General features: G+C 33.9%; 2 protein-coding genes and 1 pseudogene across 4 annotated transcripts; 2 read left to right on the top strand and 1 right to left on the bottom strand.

The window, feature by feature from the left end:
* Positions 1–1377: 1377 nt before the first annotated feature.
* LOC146931538 (uncharacterized) lies at positions 1378–6625 on the top strand. Of its 2 annotated transcripts, none has more exons than XM_085703038.1 (10): positions 1378–1491; positions 2781–3206; positions 3294–3538; positions 4016–4100; positions 4211–4396; positions 4598–4765; positions 4874–5017; positions 5562–5733; positions 5826–5997; positions 6087–6625. In XM_085703038.1, exons 2-10 carry the CDS (start codon positions 2838–2840, stop codon positions 6178–6180), a joined length of 1635 nt encoding a protein of 544 aa, XP_085559164.1. In that variant the 5' UTR covers positions 1378–1491; positions 2781–2837; the 3' UTR covers positions 6181–6625. The 2 variants fall into 2 exon arrangements, with proteins under 2 accessions (XP_085559164.1, XP_085559165.1); XM_085703039.1 differs by having other exon boundaries at positions 2804–3206.
* Positions 6626–8481: 1856 nt separating this feature from the next.
* Positions 8482–15556, bottom strand: LOC146931539 (scramblase-like protein). The gene is made up of 11 exons (XM_085703041.1): positions 15113–15556; positions 14455–14541; positions 14189–14230; positions 14040–14084; positions 11782–11847; positions 11580–11636; positions 11418–11479; positions 10537–10657; positions 9151–9228; positions 8964–9070; positions 8482–8780 (listed from the first exon to the last, which is right to left on the bottom strand). Exons 1-11 carry the CDS (start codon positions 15458–15460, stop codon positions 8750–8752), a joined length of 1044 nt encoding a protein of 347 aa, XP_085559167.1. The 5' UTR covers positions 15461–15556; the 3' UTR covers positions 8482–8749.
* A 1876-nt stretch (positions 15557–17432) lies between these two features.
* LOC146931540 (putative F-box/FBD/LRR-repeat protein At1g78760) lies at positions 17433–21216 on the top strand (annotated as a pseudogene). Its single transcript, XR_015008377.1, has 2 exons — positions 17433–18777; positions 18900–21216. The product of XR_015008377.1 is annotated as a putative F-box/FBD/LRR-repeat protein At1g78760 (transcript).
* Positions 21217–21464: the final 248 nt, after the last annotated feature.

The raw sequence follows: 21464 nt of genomic DNA on the forward strand, positions 1-21464 counted from the left end.
GAAGGTTGAAACCAAAGAACTAATAAAGATGAATGTTGAAGGAGAGATTAAAATGTGACGTTTGAAGAGTGAGAGGTTGAAGGTGAGTTGCTGAAAGAGATCTTGAACGTGATTTGTAGAAGAGAGAGGTTAGAATTTCCTTTTCAAGTTTAGGTTTGTGGTTGGTGCCCTTCAAAATGAAACCATCACATGTCCTGAAATTTCCTTATCAGTCAATAAGGTTTGCCAGTTCATGGCCAATCCCTTAGATTCTCATTGGATGGCAGTCAAACGCACATACGCTATTTGAAAGGTACTATACATCTTGGCCTTTGTGCCCCTCTTGCCCTAGTTCACAGACCACCACCTCTCAGAGCCTTCTGTGATATTAACTGGAAATTGACCCTGATGACAGACGCTCAACCTATGGTGCTGCAACTTGTTTTGGTCCAATTTGATTTTTTTGCAGTCATGCAAGCAACCAGTTGTTGCCAGGTCCAGTACTGACGCTGAATATCGCTGCTTAGCTCATGTTAGTGCTAAATTGCTTTGGGTGCATACAATGCTCACTAAGCCTAGTGTTCCCTTCACCTCTTCCTTCCATCTTTCGCGACAGCCAGCTGTTTTCTAACACATAATCCCATTGAGTCAAAAAAAAAACCCATAATCCCATTCTCCATGCAAGGACTAAGCACGTAGAGAAAGTTTGGTTGAATAAAACGAGCAGGAGCACACTTAATTTTATTTTATATAAAATAAAAAGAGATATCAACTTTAACGTTTTTTTTTTTAAGGAATCAACTTTAACATACTATTATAAAATTTTGTCAAATAAAAAAAATATATACTATGGTAAAATATATTTGGAAGCTAAAATCTTTTTATAATTTATAATTTTGTTCCTATTGTAACGAGATATTTCCTATTTTAATGGGATATGATTTTTTTAATTAAATAATTTAAATAATTTTTTTTGGTATAATAATTTAAATAATATTATTAAAGGATAAAATAATAATTAAAATAGTTAAATAAATGATAAAATATAAAAGTAATAAAAAGTTAGCTCAAACTTATGAATTTTTTCTCTCTCTAATACAAGGATATACAATCTCCTAAAAGAAGAAGAAGGTATACAACAAAAAAATGCTTATAATGTGTATGTCATATTTATTTATCAATTTACATAACAACACATCATTAAATATTTCAAATAAAAAAACCATTAAATGGATGTGCAAAATAACTGAATATATTATTAATTAAACTCAATTATCATCGCCGAAAAAACAAATTATGAATGTTATCGTTGTAAATTTGGGGTAGTAGAAGAAATGGGCCTTGTGTAATACAAAAAAGCCCACATAAAATTGGGAAGAAAGCCACCGATGAATCCCTGAGTGCAGAAATTGAGAAGAAGAAGAAGGTTCCAGAAATTGGAGTCCCGCATCGTCTTCCCGCTCTCAACTGCTTCTCATTTCTCTCGTCCACACCGTGCACCTGATTCTCTTTGTAAGTTTCTCTCTTTTCGTGAATCTTCCGAGGAAGAAAACTTTGTTGTTATATATCTAATTTATCAAATTAACACAAATTGTTTTACCATCCTTGTTCAAATGTTGAAGTCGTTTTTTATATAAGCGCTTTTTCTATACCAAAATGTAAAATTAAGTTATAGTGTTTTTGTATATGCTTGCTATAACTTGTTTTTGTAAGCTTTTTTTTTTTTTTTGTTTGAATGACAAATGTTAGTAATTAGTTGTTAGATTAGTTTTTTCTCTTTTGTTTGGGTTTGAACCTACGAGTTCCAACTCTGTATCTCTTAGCTCAAACCAGTTGAGTTACTCAATCCCCTGTTTTTATAAGGTATATTAAACAACTTATGAAAATAAGCTCAAAAAAGCTTTTGAAAATTGTTATAAGTTGTTTTCTTAAGTTCTCTCAAACAGTCTCATAAAACTTATGTTGGTAGTTAAGCTCAAATAAGCCAATCCAAACTGGCCCTAAATCTCATGATAATGCTCTTTATCTATAAATTGTATGATAATACTCCTAGGATTAGGTGTGTCCTGGTGTCGGATACGTATTGTGTCTGACACCGGCACATGATTACATTAATTTATGTCATTTTCTCAAATTATTATCGGTGTCGATGTGTTGTGCCGTGTCTGGCGTCCGTGGCTGAGTTTTTGCTTCATAGCTCTTTATAATGGACAATAAAATGTGACTTTATGACCAAAAAAAATGTGACTCTCAAGAAATTGTTTATTGTTGCAATGTTTCTTGAATCACCAACGTGACCAACTATATTTTTTTTTAACAAGGACTTGAACAACTATGTTAGGCGTATGATATATACACTTTTTGTACTTATTCTTTATGACTTGGTTGTAACCGTAAAAGATGGGTTGCAATTAATTGTTATCCATTTCTTCCACAGCGCCGTTTTTGTCCCTGCTCTTCAGGTTAACCATTTCTTTCCTAAATTGGAACAAACTGTTTGATTATCTTTCACAGTTCACTGAATCATTGGCTCTATATGCCTTTAGTACCCTAGACTTTAGATTCCTGTTGTGTCCATGCCACAGCCATCACACTTTTCTCCAGGGAACCTCTATTTCCACCATTGGTATGTTCCGACCCTGCAACTTCCTTCCACGAGCCTACAGTATACTGAACATGCTCCGCTTTTGTTTTTGTTTGTTGCTTGTTCTTTTATTATTATTTTTGCGTAGTTAATATTAAAATCTTTATGTATACTACACTTGTTGGCTTACTTTGAAAGCGCAACACTGTTTTTGTAGGAGTATCTCTTTGTTTGCTGTAGTTGTAGCTGATTTGAAAGTGTTTTAGCAACAAACATGTCATCAAAAAGGGAAAGGGCAACTGGTGACAGGGTTGAGGAGGAAGGACTTGATTTTGAATCGAAAAGGCAAAGAGTGGACGAGGACTCTTCCCCCTCTCCTCCTCCCGTCAACATTGCAAATCCTCTTTCTGGGTTGGCTAATAACTATGCTGACATTGATGAGGAGGAAGATTACTATCAAATGGCTAAGGCTGCTGTTAATGACAAAAGGAATGGTGGGTCTCAACAGAATGGGCATAAATATGAAGGGGATGATGATAGTGATGAAGAAGAAGATTCAAGTCAACAACTATTTGGTGGAAGAAGTAGTCGCCAGGTGGAGGTCCGGAAAGACTGTCCTTATCTTGATACTGTTAATAGACAGGTATTTTATTCATCTGGTGCATTTTAGATAAATGTTTTGCTAGTTTGCATATGTATGTACTTGACTTTTGTATCATTTTGTTTGCAGGTTTTGGATTTTGACTTTGAGAAGTTCTGTTCTGTCTCTTTGTCAAATTTAAATGTGTATGCGTGTTTGGTTTGTGGTAAGTATTACCAAGGGAGAGGGAAAAAGTCTCATGCCTATACGCATAGTCTGGAAGCTGGACACCATGTTTATATCAATCTCCTGACTGAAAAAGTCTACTGTCTTCCCGATGGCTATGAAATTGATGATCCTTCGTTAGATGACATTCGGCATGTCCTGAACCCAAGGTTGGTCTAATTTGTTCATTTGCCATTGTTTGCTGCACACAATCTTTCAAAAATAGAATGTCTGGGGTCTATTATATTTTTCATCTTTTGTTCAATGTATGTGTCATTGTATCTGCTATTGACCTAGGCAGTTGTGTCCTTTTGTGCCCCTACATCCCCTGAAAAAAGAAATATTTCTATTCATTCATTTCAAAATTTAAGCTACAGACCTTCCAAAGAAATATTATTACTTTTTCTCTTAATTATTTACGGATTAGACAAAAGCTTTTGTTTTCGTAGGTTTTGGTCATTGCGTCAAATGTGTCGTAAATTTTTGCTCAATGAATTCAGTTACCCACTTAGCTTTGTTATGCATTCGATCACATAAAAACCTTCAAAGATAAGTCGGCTATCGTTTACATTTCCTTTTCCTCATTTTACCATGTCAATATGTCGACTTATTCTAAAGATTAACTACTAGGATATATCTATCTGCAGGTTTACTGCGAAAGATGTTGAACAACTTGACAAAAATAAGCAGTGGTCTAGGGCACTTGATGGTTCTAGTTACCTTCCGGGAATGGTATATTTCTTCTTTCTTGAGCAAAATGAAATTTTGCTTATTTTTTATTGGTATTTTCAAGTTTGATGCTTTATGGCTTATCTATATCCATCATATAAAAAAAAATTCAGGTTGGACTCAATAATATCAAGGAGACTGATTTTGTGAATGTAACAATTCAATCCTTAATGAGAGTTACCCCGTTGAGGAATTTTTTCCTTATCCCTGAAAATTATCAACACTGCGAATCTCAACTTGTTCATCGATTTGGTGAACTCACTAGGAAGATCTGGCATGCACGAAACTTTAAAGGACAGGTTTGTTTCTGGAACTGTCATTGGTATATACTATATATATTGTGTTGTGTGTGTGTGTATTTTTTAAAAGTTTGTATGCTAACTTTAACATGCATATCAACAGGTCAGCCCCCATGAGTTTCTTCAAGCAGTGTATATTGTGTTGTGTGTGTGTGTATTTTTTAAAAGTTTGTATGCTAACTTTAGCATGCATATCAACAGGTCAGCCCCCATGAGTTTCTTCAAGCAGTGATGAAAGCCAGTAAAAAACGTTTTCGGATAGGTGCACAGTCTGACCCAGTTGAGTTCGTGTCATGGCTTCTTAATACACTGCATGCTGATCTTAAACCTCCAAAGAAGAACATGAGCATAATATACGAGTGTTTTCAGGTTCTTTTTTTCACTAATTTCCTTTTTCTTTTTTTGTTGATATATTATAGCTGGTTGTAACTAGTCGCTTGAGTTATGTTTTTTGTATTAAATTTACTGTGCTTGCAGGGTGAACTTGAGGTTGTTAAAGATATTCCTAACAAAAATGCCTCCGCCAAGGAAACGTCAAAAATGCCATTTTTAATGTTAGGGTTGGACTTGCCACCGCCACCTCTTTTTAAGGATGTGATGGAGAAAAATATAATACCCCAGGTACTTCACAAAGATCTACACAGCTCTTTGCTTCCCTTTAGACCTTGAAGTTATTAAAACAATTTTATTTTATTGAAACCAAATGAAATAGTCTTGACCATGGTCATGATTTATATGGTTTCTTTTGTTGCCTTCAGTTAAATTTTTGCAAATACCGTGTCAATGTCATACTTTACATATAAGCAGTGCATATCAGTACTACTACTGGGAGTTTATAAATTCAAATTGCAATCCGTAATATTTTTCCATGGCCATTTGACATTTTAGTGCAGTCTAAGTAGTATGTTCTTTGAACCCTGTGCCTCGAAAATACCATGAGGTAAATGCTTCAAAGAAAAATTGGTACAATTCCCCTCTGAAGCAAAGACATTGTGTTCATTTTGCAATTTTATGATGAAGTTCCTCCTATTTTTGTTTTTCTAGTTTCAGTTCATTAAGATGTAGTTCCTCCTATTTTTGTTTGTCTAGTTTCAGTTCATCTTTGTTTTGCATATTGGTGTTTTACGTAGCTCTCTCTTGCTTGCTGATAAGGTTTGGTTTCTAGGTTCCACTCTTTAACATACTAAAGAAGTTTGACGGTGAGACTATCACCGAGGTGGTCCGTCCTCATATAGCTAGGATGCAGTATCGTGTTACCAGATTGCCTAAGTATATGATTCTTCACATGCGGCGATTTACTAAGAACAATTTTTTTGTGGAAAAGAATCCTACTTTAGGTGAGAGCTTATCTTGAAACAAACTGTAATTTATTATAGTTAATATCTGCCTACTTATTTCTAAGTTCACCCTAATTCTCTGAATGTTTCAGTCAACTTTCCTGTGAAGAACCTGGAGTTGAAGGATTACATTCCCTTGCCAACACCAAAAGCAAATGAGAAATTGCGCACTAAATATGATTTGATTGCAAATATTGTTCATGATGGCAAACCTGGTGAAGGATCCTATAGGGCATTTGTGCAAAGAAAATCAGAAGAACTATGGTAAATTATATATTTTTTTAATAGTATAAAAATGTATAAATCTGAATGGGTGTTTAACAATTTTAAGATCTAATTCCTTGATTTTTTAGGTATGAGATGCAGGATTTGCACGTGTCAGAAACACTCCCTCATTTGGTTGCGCTTTCAGAAACTTACATGCAAATATATGAGCAGCAGCAGTGAAAGGCTGGATTCAAATCCTTTTCTGAGAGCACCGTCGCCTGAAAGCAAGTGTTCTGAAGGATTTAGAATATGAGACATAATTCATGGGCAGTCACACAAAATTGGTTAATAGGCAGTAGTAGTTTAGGTGCTTTTGGGGAAATACAATGTGATTGTTGTAGCTTAGTGGCTCATAATAGTCAAAAATTTTGCATGCTTGATATGATAGTTCCCTCGAGTAACTTGTGGAGTGTGAGGTTATCCACTTTGCATATCTTAATGCAAGATTAAATTGCATTGCTCAACACTTACATGCTGTTTGGTTGTTGAATCTCCAAGTTGCATGATGCATAATGTTTCTTTCATCAATGTAGTTTATTACACAATTTTTGTTGACCGCTATGTAAACCTGCAGAAAAGAATTTATTGTTATTATGCTAGTGGATTATCAGACACTTAGCTGGGATTTGTCTTGTCTCCTCGTTTTCTTATCATCGTAACTTTTCACCTGTGTTGTCATTGAAAATTTCGCAAATCTGTTATATTGATGATCTTAGCAGGGTAACTTGTTGTGGCTAACTCTGCTATAGTTTTTTTTGTAGTCACCAACCGCATGGTAACACTGTCAAGAAATGGCTAATTCTGTTATTAATAGATTTCTTTAATAGTAGTTTTGTAGAAAAAGCTCTAATAATTGTTATATAATAAATCGGTTTCTTTGTTTTTATTTTTTAATCAATGTATCTGATGTCATGATAATGATAATAACAAACTCGTCCCTATGTAATATTTTTTTAAAACTACGTATTATTTTCATTATAAATTGTTTTTGATAGAAAAAGAATTGGATAAAATATTTAGTGTGACCCTATTTATGATTAGGCACCTTGTTCTTTATTTTTTAATTTCTTAGCTAATGTTTCAAACTGTGTTTAATATTGTCCATTTGCTTCAATGTTAGTTACATGTTATTCTAGAGGACATTCAAACTGCATTTGAGCAAGAAGGAGGAAAAGGTAAGTGGTATGAACCTAGTCTTGTGTCCTCACCTTCTCGCGTTTTCGAAGGTTAATTTTATCCTATTTTGTCCTGAGCTGCATAAACATCTACATATTATACATACCGTAAGCAAACATTCTATTTCTAAGTTACAAAAGTCGAGAAAATTAAAAGATTTGACAAAGACAAGTAAAATGAATATAATTTTCTTTACATATTCTGCAAATCAATCAGCGCTTTCACTACGTTCCCTCAAAGTGTATTTAAAGGCAAGGAAGAGATCAATGCTTGTTATGATACTTGCAGTTATGGTTGATCAAACGAGCTCAAGGGTGATAGAGAAGAGAGTCATCAACAATCAAGATTATCAAATCTATTTTGCCAAGCAACAGATATAAATGTAGAAATAGCAAGGAGTTCGACAGCTAAAATGGTTGAGTCCGCCACAAAAGCCATACATCCCACTCACCATGATGATTTTTGAATATACCATCAACATTAATCTTTATCACTATAATAGGGGGTGGATGCCAGAGGACACGACCCTTGGAGAAATATTACGACCAAAAGGACTATGAAAATGGTCGATAGAATCACAAGTAGAAGAAATATAATGCTACCGCAAGCCAAGTATAGCAGTGTTTTTTGGTTAGCCCTCCGGTTCTGGTGATTCGAAGTTCAACCGTGAAATAAGTATAGCTTGACTAAGAATTGTTCTATCTAAAATCCGAGTTTAAATTCTATTGAACGATTCGTTCTTCAGGAGGCTCATTAACGCTATCTAAGTATGGCTGTTAAAAATAGAATCGTTACGAACTTATCCAAATTGACAAACAAATTAATACAAAGAAGGTTCCATTAGGAGACATGACATTAGATTTGCTTGTTCCATTTATTGTAAATAACCGTATGAAACTTCTCTGTTATATTAAATTAACCACTCACCGCACACAATTAACAAACAACAAAATATCTAAACGAATTGACCATTAAAATTGTTTTCGATTTTAATTGTCAAATTTGTTTTTCAATGTGCCAAGATTTTTTTTTTTAACTAGTAAAATTTTTATAAAAACACTACCAAGTTTGTACGCGTTAAAAAAGTCGTGATAAAAAATAGTAAAAGACTTCTTATCACTGCCAATTCTTCTAAAAACAAAAAAAATCAAACACACCCACTGAGATTCCGATTAATTATGATTGTTTGTTTTTCTTTAATATTATTAGTGTTTTTTCTTGGTGAACAATGGCATTACAACACCGAAACCAGTTGTTCCACCTAGAATCTGAGTTAATTTCGTAGAGACCAAAATGAAAATGGGATAAAAGTACAAGGATTAATCAGGTATTTTATTCTACTTCTAACCAACCAACAAAGCAATAATCAGGACTATTTCATGGCCTTGCCATCCAGCAAAAGGAATCAACAGACAAAAGTAAGTATCAGAATTAAAATTCTCATTTTTACATGAATGGAGCCGTCCTTGGTGTTTAGCTTAGAACACCAATTTAAAAACTACTTTTGTAATGAATGACTTCAGAGATTACAATGCCAATAGAAAACCAGATGATACTGTCTGTCAAATCAAATTTACTCGCCGACGTCAATGAAGGGTAATCCCCTAGCCACCCAAAAAAATTAAGGAAAAAAAAAAGATCAATACCAATTCCAACTTTCTGACTATTGGCAAGTCAGAACAAGAGAACCGAACTAAAAAGTAGGCAAGAAAGAATGTACATGACGTCCTAGGTCAAAAGTTTCTCAAGACTCTATTTACATAAAACGCTGTCATGCTAAAACTTACCAGCCTCCATGTCTTGAGAAGTAGTCATTATCTAGTGATATTGCAAGAGCTACAGCAACTGCTCTCTCGGCAAGGGTCAGTGGACGTCTGACTTCAAGGTCTTCAATCTGCAGAAAGAACAACCTATCAATTAGTTACCAAAATAGGGAGAGCTTTTCTCTTCTTCTAAAAGATAGGGGATTCTGACCGCATTAGCAAGGCCAATCTTGGAGCTGGGATCAGAATTTCCAAATCGAATCACATACTGACCAGCATCAGTTAGAATCTGCACATTTCATGAAAATCATGCATATCATTACTCAAGCTTGAACTTCAATGCACAAGATAAAACGTCTGAATAAATGAACATGAAATCCTCCTACTCAGCTCAGTAAAATGACTCAGCAACAATGGTTAGACAAGCAGTACAGAAATAGGATATGAGACAGAGAGCTAAAAGTGTAGTACTAAAGAAATAAGAAACAAGAGACAAGAATATCGGGTACACAGCCAATAGAGGGGGCTACCTTTGCTATATAGCCAGGGAATACGGCAGGAGAACTTATTTAAGAACAAATCCGAACTAACCCCAAAGTTTTGAAATTCCCTTTATATGGAGTAAATCATGCGTCAAAACAAATCCTAACCCCTGGATTAGAGTTTGTAAAATTGTTTTTTTTATAGCAGTGTAAAATTGATTTTGAATGATTATAATTTAGCAAAATTGATTTTAGTCAAAAGTGTGTTCGAATATATTGATTTATGTTTGAAAAGTGTTCTAAAATTCTGAATATTGATTAAAATCACTTAAAGATATACAAATATTCATAGGTGTTTAAGTATAGTTTAAGTCGTAATGTAATCATAAATTATGCAAATGTTTTTGCCTTAGTATGTCATATGGGATTTATCTTCACTGCAAAAAGTGACATTATGTTAGCTTGTTTGAGTAACGAAACATGGTTTAACCTTTTCAAAAAACAAAACATGATTTTAATGCAAAATAATTTTTGTACAAACTTGCCAAACACAAACAACTCTAATCCATATTACATTTTCAAACGTTATTCCAGATTCTATCATCACTCATCCAAATATGCTACAAGGCAGCAGTTTGAATGAGACTAACTGTACAGACATAACAAAATTAAGCAAGGTTGCTGCAATACCTTAGACTGTGTCATGGATGCCCACCCTCTCTCTTTTTACCCCCCATATCATAAGAGCAATGGTACTGACTTATCTAAAACAATGTAACCGAACCTTTGAATCCTAATGAAAACCATTGATTAGATCAATCCCCCAGAAGACATCTAAGTATAAAATTACTTAATCCCCACACTGTTAATAACCAGTTAATTTGATAGAATTAACAAATTTGGATTAATTTTGGAGAGCAAAACAATGGAAATCCCGATAATGCAGTTACAAATTTTGAAAAGGAAAATTTATTTTGTATGTTTAGAAAAAAAATTACAATAGCAGAAGAGAATAACAGTAATGAACAACTAGCAAGTATGTTGAAGAAAGAGAATAATGGCAAAAGTTCTTTATATTTATATATAAAATAGAAAAGTGAATGCAAAAATTCAACCTCAAAGCCAAAACCCCTCCAATCACGATCTATTTGGGCAAGCACCTCACCATCAGCATCTTTCAAGGTGAATGTCCAATTCCACAAGCCAGGATTCTCAACCACCGCAAATTGCTGATTCCTGCAAATCTTATTCTATGAGACTTGCATTTCATGCAAGAGACAAACTTATTTAATTTTTTAGTAAAAGTAATCCAAATAAAACCAATAAATAAGGAGCACGCAAAAACATCGGCTCAAGAAAAAAATTATCGCGACATGATAAGAGTTTTAAAGTGGCAAATATAGTACACTGAAATTTTCATATAATATCTCGGCATTTGAATACATTAAAATTTCCCAAATAAAATATTCAGGTCTAAGAGATAAAAAAGGGCAACAAAGCAAGTTACTATGTGTGCAATTAATGGCTTGAATATGTTATTTGTCTCTAATATATATTCATTTTTTTTGTTTCAATCTCTATAGGTTTATTTTTTTTTTCTTCTGGTTTTGAAATGGCTCTTGTAGTTTATTTTGATTCATTTTAGCCCTTAATGTTTTGTTTCAGATCATATAACATACTTTCATTTTTGTTTTAGCTATTATATATGTATTTTTTATGTTTGAGCCTTTTTTCATGCAGACACTAATTGAACACGGTCATAAACCAAATACTATGGAGCTAAAACAGAAACAGAAATTTATTATAAGGGGCTAAAACAGAGGAAGAACTAAAACAAAAAAAAAAAATATTCATACTACTGGGACCAATTCGAAACACAATTAGGGACTAAAGCACATAAAAGAGAGTATATTACATGGACTAGAAAAGTAGAAACATATTATATCTGTAATTAATTAAAATAGCTGCAACTCAAAACATATTATCTTGATATTACCCGAGGTACAAATCATAGATTCTTCTCCAGAGATGCCACCGCCTGTGAACTACTCCAATTTCCTAAAGAGAGGGTTTGACATAATTAAAAGCCAAATTTCTCATAAACAACTTAATGATGCAACAACAATGTAGTGTACAATATTTTATAAAAATGGCATACCTTACCATCAATTTCCGCATAAATTGAGCTTGTTATCCACCAAAAGGGTCTACGGACCTAACAACAGAAAAGAATATTAATATTCTTAACTCAAGCTAAAGTAGAAATTAATTAAAGACAGATGCTCTCCTTATGACACTACTGCAAATCCTGATGATAGCCATGTGTTAAAACAGCAGTACAAAAAACATATTTTTCTCACCCTAAAGAGCTCATTCCCCATAGCATCAGTTATGTGTGCAACAAAAGGCCTCCTTAGACGAAGCAACTGCAAGAAGAAAGGAAAAAATGGAATGAAATAAAAGGAAAAGGGTCAAATCAAGATTTGCAAACCAAGATATACAGCATAAGTCATGAAACCATTGCTGAATTCACCACTGAATAACATACATCGGCCCTTGGCCATTGCAAAAGGTGCCCAAATCTGAATTGCTACTATCCAACTTGTAGATACTTTCCTTCTTTATACCAACTGATCAATATCCTGTGCAAGATTCTACGGGTGCAGGGAAAAAATGGCAGAAAATAACTGTACAATTTTTCCGCGTGTCGCCTAATTTTCTTAGAATAGATGGAAGAGGGCTAACTAATAGATGCCAAGTAGATGACACCCATCTAAAAAGTTGGCAAATAAAATGACCAATTCAAAACCTAGAAAAGACAAAAAAAATCCAATCTATTTAGTTCTAAGACGTGGTTCTAGTCATTTGTGTTGAAGTTTAGAGTGGGTGTTAGTAACCATGTGTTGTAAAGAGATTTTATACTTTGGGATATTGTAATGCACGAAAATTAAACCCACCTCCCCTTAAGTCTATTCAAATGTCACTCACACCCTCTTTAGTTTTGCAAAAACACTTGCCTCCCCTTATTTTAACATCATGAAACTCTGGCTAGAGAAAGAAATAAACAAAAGCTCTAAAGTTATTGTTTTTCGACTTCTCTATCTATCCTCCAAAGAAACAGGGTGGATGTCCCCTAGCTCATTTTTCACGAACTGAGTTTGTGGACAGAGTTTGTTACCAAACATTGTTACTAAAGCAGTTCAGAGATAAATCTCTATACATCATTCTTGAATCTCTAATCAAATTACATGGCTTATATGAAAGGAATTAAAAGGATTATCATGGGCTACAATTTAGAATTTCACCTCTCATGCGAAATGAATTTCATGGCTGATGCAAAAGCCACAGAAGGTTCAAAACAATAAAGTTGATTTTGAAAAAAATTAGGGAAATTAGATCTGCAAGGCGGCAAAAGAAAGGGCCTTGAGATGAAAGTGTGAATGAAAGTGGGGACTGGAGAGTAGTCATGAGATGAAAGAGCATTAACGAAGCAAACGTGGTGTTATGAGGAGAAGAGAGGTGTTTATCCTTTTCAGAAAAAAATTAAGGGAGGTTGATGTTCTTTACATTAAAACTACAGGGGCTATTTGTGGTTTTATAGAAATCTAAGGGAGGTTAGTACAGTAAGCCCAATAATGTTCAATTAAAATAAGGTGTGTCTATCATCACATATAATCAATGGAAATTAATAACTTCATACCGAATCACATCACTAGTGAAATCTAATTTGGGAGTGAAGTATTAAACATAAGATCTATACCGGAAGGTGATTAGCAAATGCCATTTAAGCTGATTCCTGATTCAATACTGTTTCCTACAATTGAGCGAATGCCCATTAGCTTGAGAAGTTTTGGGGACAAGTTTATCTATTGTCTTTCCTGAATCCTTATGACACACTACTAATGAGGGCCCAAGTATTGACTTTTGATCGATATATATATATATATATATATATATATATATATATATATATATATATATATATATATATATATATCTCCCTGTCCTCGTTGTCTCTTGTCATCATCTACTTTTAAAGTATTAGCTTCTCCTTAATTTTTTCTAGGAAAAAGAACAGTACGTGTATGGAGTGATACAAAATGAATAATACAATGAAAACGTTTCTATCTATCAAATAGCAAGCATCTAGTTTTTGTTGGATTGCAAAATGATGGTGAAATGGACAATATTTATAATTTCTTTTCATGACGATCATAAATGAAACCCGTGGCGAAGCTAGCCATTTTTTTTACGAGGGGGCCAAATCTAAAAATATAATAAAATATATTTTGAGTGCTGTCTTGACAAATTTTATCATTAACTAAGCTCACTTTATAATTGCTTAAGAGATCGTAAGTGTCAAAATGAGATGAAATGCATCTATCAAAAAAGTGGATATCTTTTGGATTCCTATTTCTAATAGTTTTTAACAAATAAACTCATTTGTGGTAGCTAAATATATATTATTGGGGTAGCTGATTACAAAATATACCAACTAATTCAAATAAATAAATATTTTTTGAGGTAGCCAACACATGAAGCTTTGCCTCCTCTGAATGAAACATTGTATAGAATAAGCAATCAAAGGTAGTGAAGATTAAATTATTGAATTGAATACCTGTCTGGTAATGAGGTTGCTCTGTTCACGAATTAAACCTACAGGCTGCATCATAACAAGGTCGACCATCATTATTAGGAGCTATGCAAGGACATTATAAGTAGATGGTATTACATAATAGTAAACAGAAGATGAGGATCATCACTGACCGACTGTGGGTAGCATGCATCTACAATGCCATAACGATTTTCCTACAATGCATTATACAACCAGTCACAAAATTAGACATGAAATTATGAACAAAAGTCAAGAATAATAATTATGTTAGAAGATGCAGGAGCTATGTCCCGCACCCTCAGCATACAGATTATTCATCATATGTAATGAGAATGATAATGAACTAGACTATCATACAAGTTGCTTATGCGACAAATATAACTAAAGGAACCAGCCATCAAAGAATAAAGAGGATCACCTGTTCAAATCCCAATACAAGATTTGCCCACTCGATATCTCTGGTAATTAGTAAGTTGGACCTGGCAAGTAGAGGTGCTACCTTGGCCTAACATGATCAATAAGGGGAAAGCAGAACATCTCGATGTTAAATTTCAAACGAAGGATTTAGAATTAGGGTCTTCTTGCTCATGTTTTTTTTAATAAAGAGCCTTATAGCGAAGAAAATATGTATAGAAAAGGATAATTGGATACTATTTTAAAGGAAAAACAAAAACAATATAAAAAGGTTATGCTTTTTCCTTAAGCTAGAAAATATAGCTTCCAAAAAGCTTTTCTTTCCAAACTCTATCCAATTGCAGCCTCATTTCTAATCTACATTACTAGAGGCATCAAGAAGTCAATCAATTTAGATAACCTTCTCAACAAGTGAATATGGAAAATGAAATATTAGAATAACTAAATAAATATAAAAATTCAGTTTCTATATCTCTATTTTTCAAAAGCCCTCTGTTTAACTTATCTATAAACACTCATAACCTTTTAAGGACTTTTATCAAGTGAAGAATCATAAATTTAATTTAACCGAAAAACTCCCACAACCTAGAAGTTAATCTAATCTAGTACTTAATCATGGCTTACAATTAAACTCTAATCATTACTGAGGACACAAATTTCACCTCTTCGGGAGATTCCGGCTTCGAAAATTCGGAAACAGATTGACTTATAGGAGGTTGTTTCAAAACCGGTTTAGGTTTACTGGTGACAGCATCAGCATCAGCATGAACAGGTGAAGCAGAAAACCATCTAGGATCAAGATCAAGACCTCGACATTTGATCGATTTTCTAGCTCTAGGGTTTCGGATTTTGCCATCGGAAACCCAAAGTTTGACGAAAAAGTCCCTGTTCAATTGATGATGCGCTTCGGTTCCGAAAAGCTTAAATTGAAGAGCGTTTGGGTGAGAATCGAGAAGGTTGTTGATGTTGGATTTGGATAGGTAGCGCCAACCATGCTTTAAGCGATTCATTGCAGCGTAGGTTGATGAATCAATGAGGAGGAAGAGAAGAACATGTGAAGTGAAGAAGTGGTTGTGAATGAAATGAAGATGATCGTGTAGTTGGTTAGGAAAACAAATTGATCAAGAGTGTTATGAACACTTCACAGAAATGAGTTCCCCGTTTAAGTGGGACCCGGATAAATATTTTGTGGAAATGGTATTTGAAACCATTTTTGGTTAATTTTTTTCTTTTTTCCTACATTTGTCCCTAAATATAGGAGCATTTTGTCAAAATCACGGGAATTAAAAAAGCTCATAGTATTTTTTACAATTTTATCCTAGAGAGAGAGTTAAATTATGTTTTCAACATGACATTTATCGTTGATCGAAGAAAAATATGCAAAATAAATAAGAATATGTTAGCAAATAAATAATCAATGTAATTGGAAATATTAAATAGGTCTTATAAAAAGGGACATTTTTTTCTCAAAAGGGTCTTATAATTAGGGACAAAAGTAGTAGTTGTTCACGTGTATTTTGAACATCAAATAGAAGTGATCCCATAATTTATTGAACAAGAAGAGGTTGTTCACATTGACTTGAAGTTGTTGTTCCTATCTAAATTCATGAATCAGATGAGTTGTTAATGATGTTGAAATTATTGGTAATGAAGCTCAGAGGTTAATAAGGTTATTAATGATGTTGAGGTTGTTGGCAGTGAAGCTCAAGAAGTCGATGAGAATAACGTTTGATGTTAAAGTTGTTGGTAATGAAGCTTTGTTCATGAATGTAAATAAGGTTGTTCACCAAGCTGAAGGTGTTAATGTTGTTCCAGCTAATATAGTGATGGAAATTACGAATATTTGCCTTCATATTTAAGTGGAGATGATGAGTCATTCATGAATGTTGATATGGATGCTGAACCAAATAAAAAAAATAAAATAAGACATGAACGGAAGGACAAGCACATGTATTAACGTTAAAGAGAATTAGCTGGAAATGATGCTTACGGTAACAATTACTACTACTATTCTCAGGAACTAATGAGCCCTTTTTAGTATTGATGATGAATCTGATGGAAATACAACACAATTTTTTCCTCATTTTAAATCAAATGCAAAGTTTAGTAGGAATGGAATTTGAAACTTTGAATATTTTTAAAGATGCGGTGAAGGATTACACCATATACATGGGATATAAAGAATCTAGATGAAAAATTTCAAACAAGACATTAATTTAGCTTACATTTGGATTCGAGGCCGGATAGCGAATAGGTGAATGAGGCGAAATTTGATAGAGCTATGCCGGAATAGTATGACCACTTTTGAGAGTATCAATTTCTTATCATTACTGCAGGCCGATTAGACCGCTATCAAATATTGCTAAACTACAAGGTGACAATAGAAGAGGGTTCACAATGGAGTTCAAATTTGAGAAATCTTTGTCACTTGAAGATGGACTTGAACCTGTGGTCATGGGAGATGGGGAAAAGGGTTCAAAGCTTGAGGCATTGTGAAAGTTGAAGAATTGCACAAATGAGAGGAACAAATGGGGAAGGAAACTTTGTAATCGGTATCGTGAATAGATATAAGATTGTTGAAAGGTTGGAGAGCCTTAGGAGTAACAAAATGAGTAGACTTTTGGCTCAAGAAGAGACGTTTTGGAGGCAATGTTTAGAAAGCGGTGTTTTTCCATTTATGTGGGGTAGAATAATTCCAAGTTGATTTACATGGTTAGAAATAGGTTCTTTTCCTACTCAAATTATGGCAGCAAATATCGCTCTTATCACAAAAAGGGCAAATCTGAATCTATGCATGACCTTCGCCCTATTTTTTTGTGCAACATCATTTACAAGATTATTTCAAAAGTAAACGGTTTGAAATCCATGAAGTCGAAGTGTATCTCTCAAGAACAATATGCTTTTGTTAAGAATCAGTCCATTAGTAATAATATAATAGTAGCAAACATCCTCCGTGTTCTCTCAAAAAAAAAAAAAAACATCCTCCATATGAGATGCAAAAATATAAAACGAAAAAAGAGCAATATGCTTTTGCCAACCAATCATATTATTTATTTAAACTTTGAAAGATTTCCTCTCCATTTTTTTTTTTAAGTTTTAAAATGATTCGTAAAAAAAATATTAAAATGAAAAAAATTAAAACAATATTGAGAAAAATATAAAAAAGCAAACTCCCTCCATTGCAATCACAGTTGGCACCAATTTATTCCCTCCCTCGTCTTGCTAAAAAGAAACTATTCGCTCATCAAATTTGTTTTCCCTGAAAATCATTTCAATCCATTTTTTCTGAGTTCTTGCTGAATTTCATTCCATTCTTCCAAGACCAGCGAGGTAATTATGAAACTTCAAAATTCTTTATAGTTTTTCCCTTTGCCTTTTATAATTACTCATTTGCTTTTCTTGAATTCTTGTTCTAGAAAAGATGAAGAAACTAAGGCACTGTGAGGAAGAAAACAAAGAAAGTGAAGACAGGCTAAGCGACTTATTGGATTGCCTTCTACTTCGCATTTTGTCGTTTTTGAATGCCAAACACGTCGTTCAAACTTGCATTTTGTCCAAGAGATATGAACATCTCTGGAAACATATCCCAACTCTGATTTTGCAAGCTTCAACATTTCCCACTCTTAAATAATTTTCCAAATTCGTGTCTAAGATTTTGACTCTTCGTGATACCTCGACTGCACTGCTAGCTCTTGATCTTTACCGTCCTGGTTTGATAGAACAGTATCTCCTTAAAAAGATTTTAAAATATGTTCACTCCCATAATACTCTTGAATTAGGAATTTCTGTGTGTGCTGATAGTGCTCTCGTTTTCTCATATGTTTCTTCGTGTCAGTTTCTTACATCTCTTGAGCTTTCAGTTTACCCTAGAGGTCGTTATGACACTAAAAGAACGGTATTTCCAAAATCGTTGAATTTGTCGGTATTAACCAATTTGGATCTCACGAGTTTCGCCTTTAGCAATGATGGAAATGATTATGCAGAGCCCTTTTCAGCCTTTGGCAGGTTGAATAGTTTGGCAATTCGTGATTGTATGGTTAAGCATGCACGGATCCTAAACATATCAAGTGAGACCCTTGTCAATTTTGCTATGCATAATAGGACATCCGACATTGCCAAAATTGAGTTATCTGCTCCGAGTCTTTGTACCTTTACTTTCACCGGCAATCCATGTCAGAAAATAGGTGGAAGCGGTTTTTCTTCTGTAAAACATGTAAATATTGATGTAGACAGTCATTTAGACTGGAAGGAGCCTGCAATGGTTCTATTGAGTTGGCTGCAAGGCCTTGCCAATGTAAATTCATTGACATTCTCTTCAACTACTTTGGCATGTTCCGAGACTTTAATTTTACCTTCTCGTTAAGATTATGTATGTTATTTCATGTATCTGTTTAAAATCAATTGATATGCATAACTGATCTTATTTCACTCTCATTATTCATTGTTTAGATTCTCTCCTTAGTTCCTGATTTACTAAAGGTTAAGCTCCATTCTTTGTGAAACTTGAAGTCGATGAAAATAAAATCGGTACCACCTCCCATACCAGACGGAATAGTTAAATTCTTGCTTCAAAACTCGCCATCCGCAAAAGTTGACATCACAACAAAGTATCCGGGTGCTTGTAAACTTGACCAGGTAGTTATTCTTTTAGTTTATTGCAAGTTGTGCTACATAGGATAGACATTTTCATTGTAGTTAATTTTGAGTTTCCTTTGTTTTAGTTGATTGGTACTTTTCAAATACGCCCACTGCATGGAGTCTCTTTGGAAAACATTTTATTAGATTGAGATTGATAAATGCTTCTTCATAATATCAGTGATTTTCTTGAAGAGTTTATCCAAACTAACATATATTATTCTTTATAGTAGATTTTGGATTTGCTAAGCGATTTTCTATATAAACCATTGGTGATTTGCTTAGTCAATGAACTGATCTTGACGAGAAAAACTGTCGGTAAAAAATATGAAGCAAAGTAAACTTCAAACCACTAAAGAAGCGAAATTTATATTTGCTTTGTTGGGTACTTGGCCTCATGTTGCTTTGCGTGCAAGTCGTGCTAATCCAATTTTAAAATAAAAGCATAATTCAGGCACTCTTGTTGTAATTACTTCTGAGTTTCCCTTTTCTTTGCCGAGTGGTACTTTTGAAATATGCCTACTGCCTGGAGTTTATTTGGAAAACTGTTTATTAGATTGAGATCGATAAACACTTGTTCAAACATGCATGGTAGTCAATAGGTTTTTCAAAATCTAGATGAATTTATGTACAAATACTTAGATGCTTTCATTTAGTTATTTGGTGTTTGTGATAAGGTAAGTCTGGCCATAATTTGTGATTGATCTTTGGCAAAGGAAATAATGAGTTCCCGTCCAAATTTCTTACTGCATAGTTGCATTTTCATAATAATGTAGGTACTTATGCCTGCTGATTTTTGTTTCACATCAAATATTTACCATATGCTCATGGGAAAGAACTACTTTTATTGCAAAATGATTGATTGTTTAGTAACTATCAAATTTTGAATATTGCGTATTCAACTATTGTTCGTTTTCTTTTTTATACCTGTTGTAAACTTTCTTGATATGATTGATTTGGTGGTGACAATTGATAGTGTTACTTTTTCCACCTTTAGGAAGATAAATCATCAAATGAAGATAAGGCGGAGAAGCACCAACCTAACACAAACTCTCAACTTCTAGATAAAGGGCAGTGAAGAGTTCTCATATTGCCTGAAAAGTTACAATGCCTTCTTTGTGAACCTTTCTTTTGGATGTCAGGCAAGTGACTGAAAAAAACCAGTTTGTCTAACTTTACCGACACATGTTGTTTGATTTGACAAGCATTTGGTCTATCACATGAACTCTTCATTTGAGATCCATGAGATTCATCTAGCTGGTAGTCTCCAATTTTAAAGCCAGATTGTAATGTACAAATCTTATACTCTGCCAATTGTGTGCGCGCTTGTCTCTGTATGAACAAGTGTCTTTAATCATTTAGTTTCTATTGGACCTCATTTATTGTTGACCTTTGGTTTTGTCCTATAAATTTGTTTTCTGATCCTGACAATTCAAGGTTTCCTTTAATATAACTTGTACCAAAGAGTACATTGCGTTTATTCTCATTTTGTATGATACAACTTTGTTTCTAATGAATTAAGGAGTCTATATTGCATCTTTATGAGAAGCTACCAAAATATAACGTGATTTGTAATTTGCATCAAACTATCTAAGTATTTGAGGGGATGGGACATTATTTGTTTAATGTGTCACTATAGTCATCAACTAGGACTAAAATATTTAGGGGTGGAATGATCTACCACTATCATGTTTGCGTTTATGGAGTGTCTGCAGCCTGTATCTGATGTCTATAGGTTGGAGGGGACCTGATATTGTGTCCCTTGCTGCTGCAATCAGTGATTCACAGCAAGTGTATAGTAAAAAAGTGAGCACCTCAGTGTTACAGATAGCAAGTCGAATAAAGTTTAAATCGGACGATTGGGTTTTGGGTTACATTGGCAATATAGGTGTTGGGAGGGGTATCAATTTGTGATGAATGGTACTCAGCCACATATATGATAATATAGAGCAAATCTGTCACTTTGAATGGAATGTCTAGAATAAATTGGATTATAGGTTGTTGTCAATTTGAAAATCTCAGCCTGTGATTATAAACTTGTATGCGTTGGTGTTGATCTAAGCCTTGCACACCTTGTGCTTGGTTTAGTTTGTTTAATAAGTTTTTCCTTTTCAAAAAAAAAGAAAGAAAAGAAGCTAGGACTGAATTACTAATAGAAAATATGTAGGTGCGAAAGCTTGAACATAATTTTTGCAGGCACCAAAAACTAAAGTCGATATATTAATGAAGTTTATAAAAATTAATGGATTATTGGCATAAGAGATGGAAGAGCCAGACATTAAGAAACACAACTCATAATGAGGACACTATCACCTTGTGGATTATTGATCATATTGACATTCCATCAAATCCATCTATGCAAAATATATCTGTTAGGGA

The sequence above is a fragment of the Medicago sativa genome, chromosome 4 (genome assembly GCF_051527215.1).
Source record: "Medicago sativa cultivar Bolivia chromosome 4, Bolivia_mono, whole genome shotgun sequence".
Lineage (NCBI taxonomy): Eukaryota > Viridiplantae > Streptophyta > Magnoliopsida > Fabales > Fabaceae > Medicago > Medicago sativa.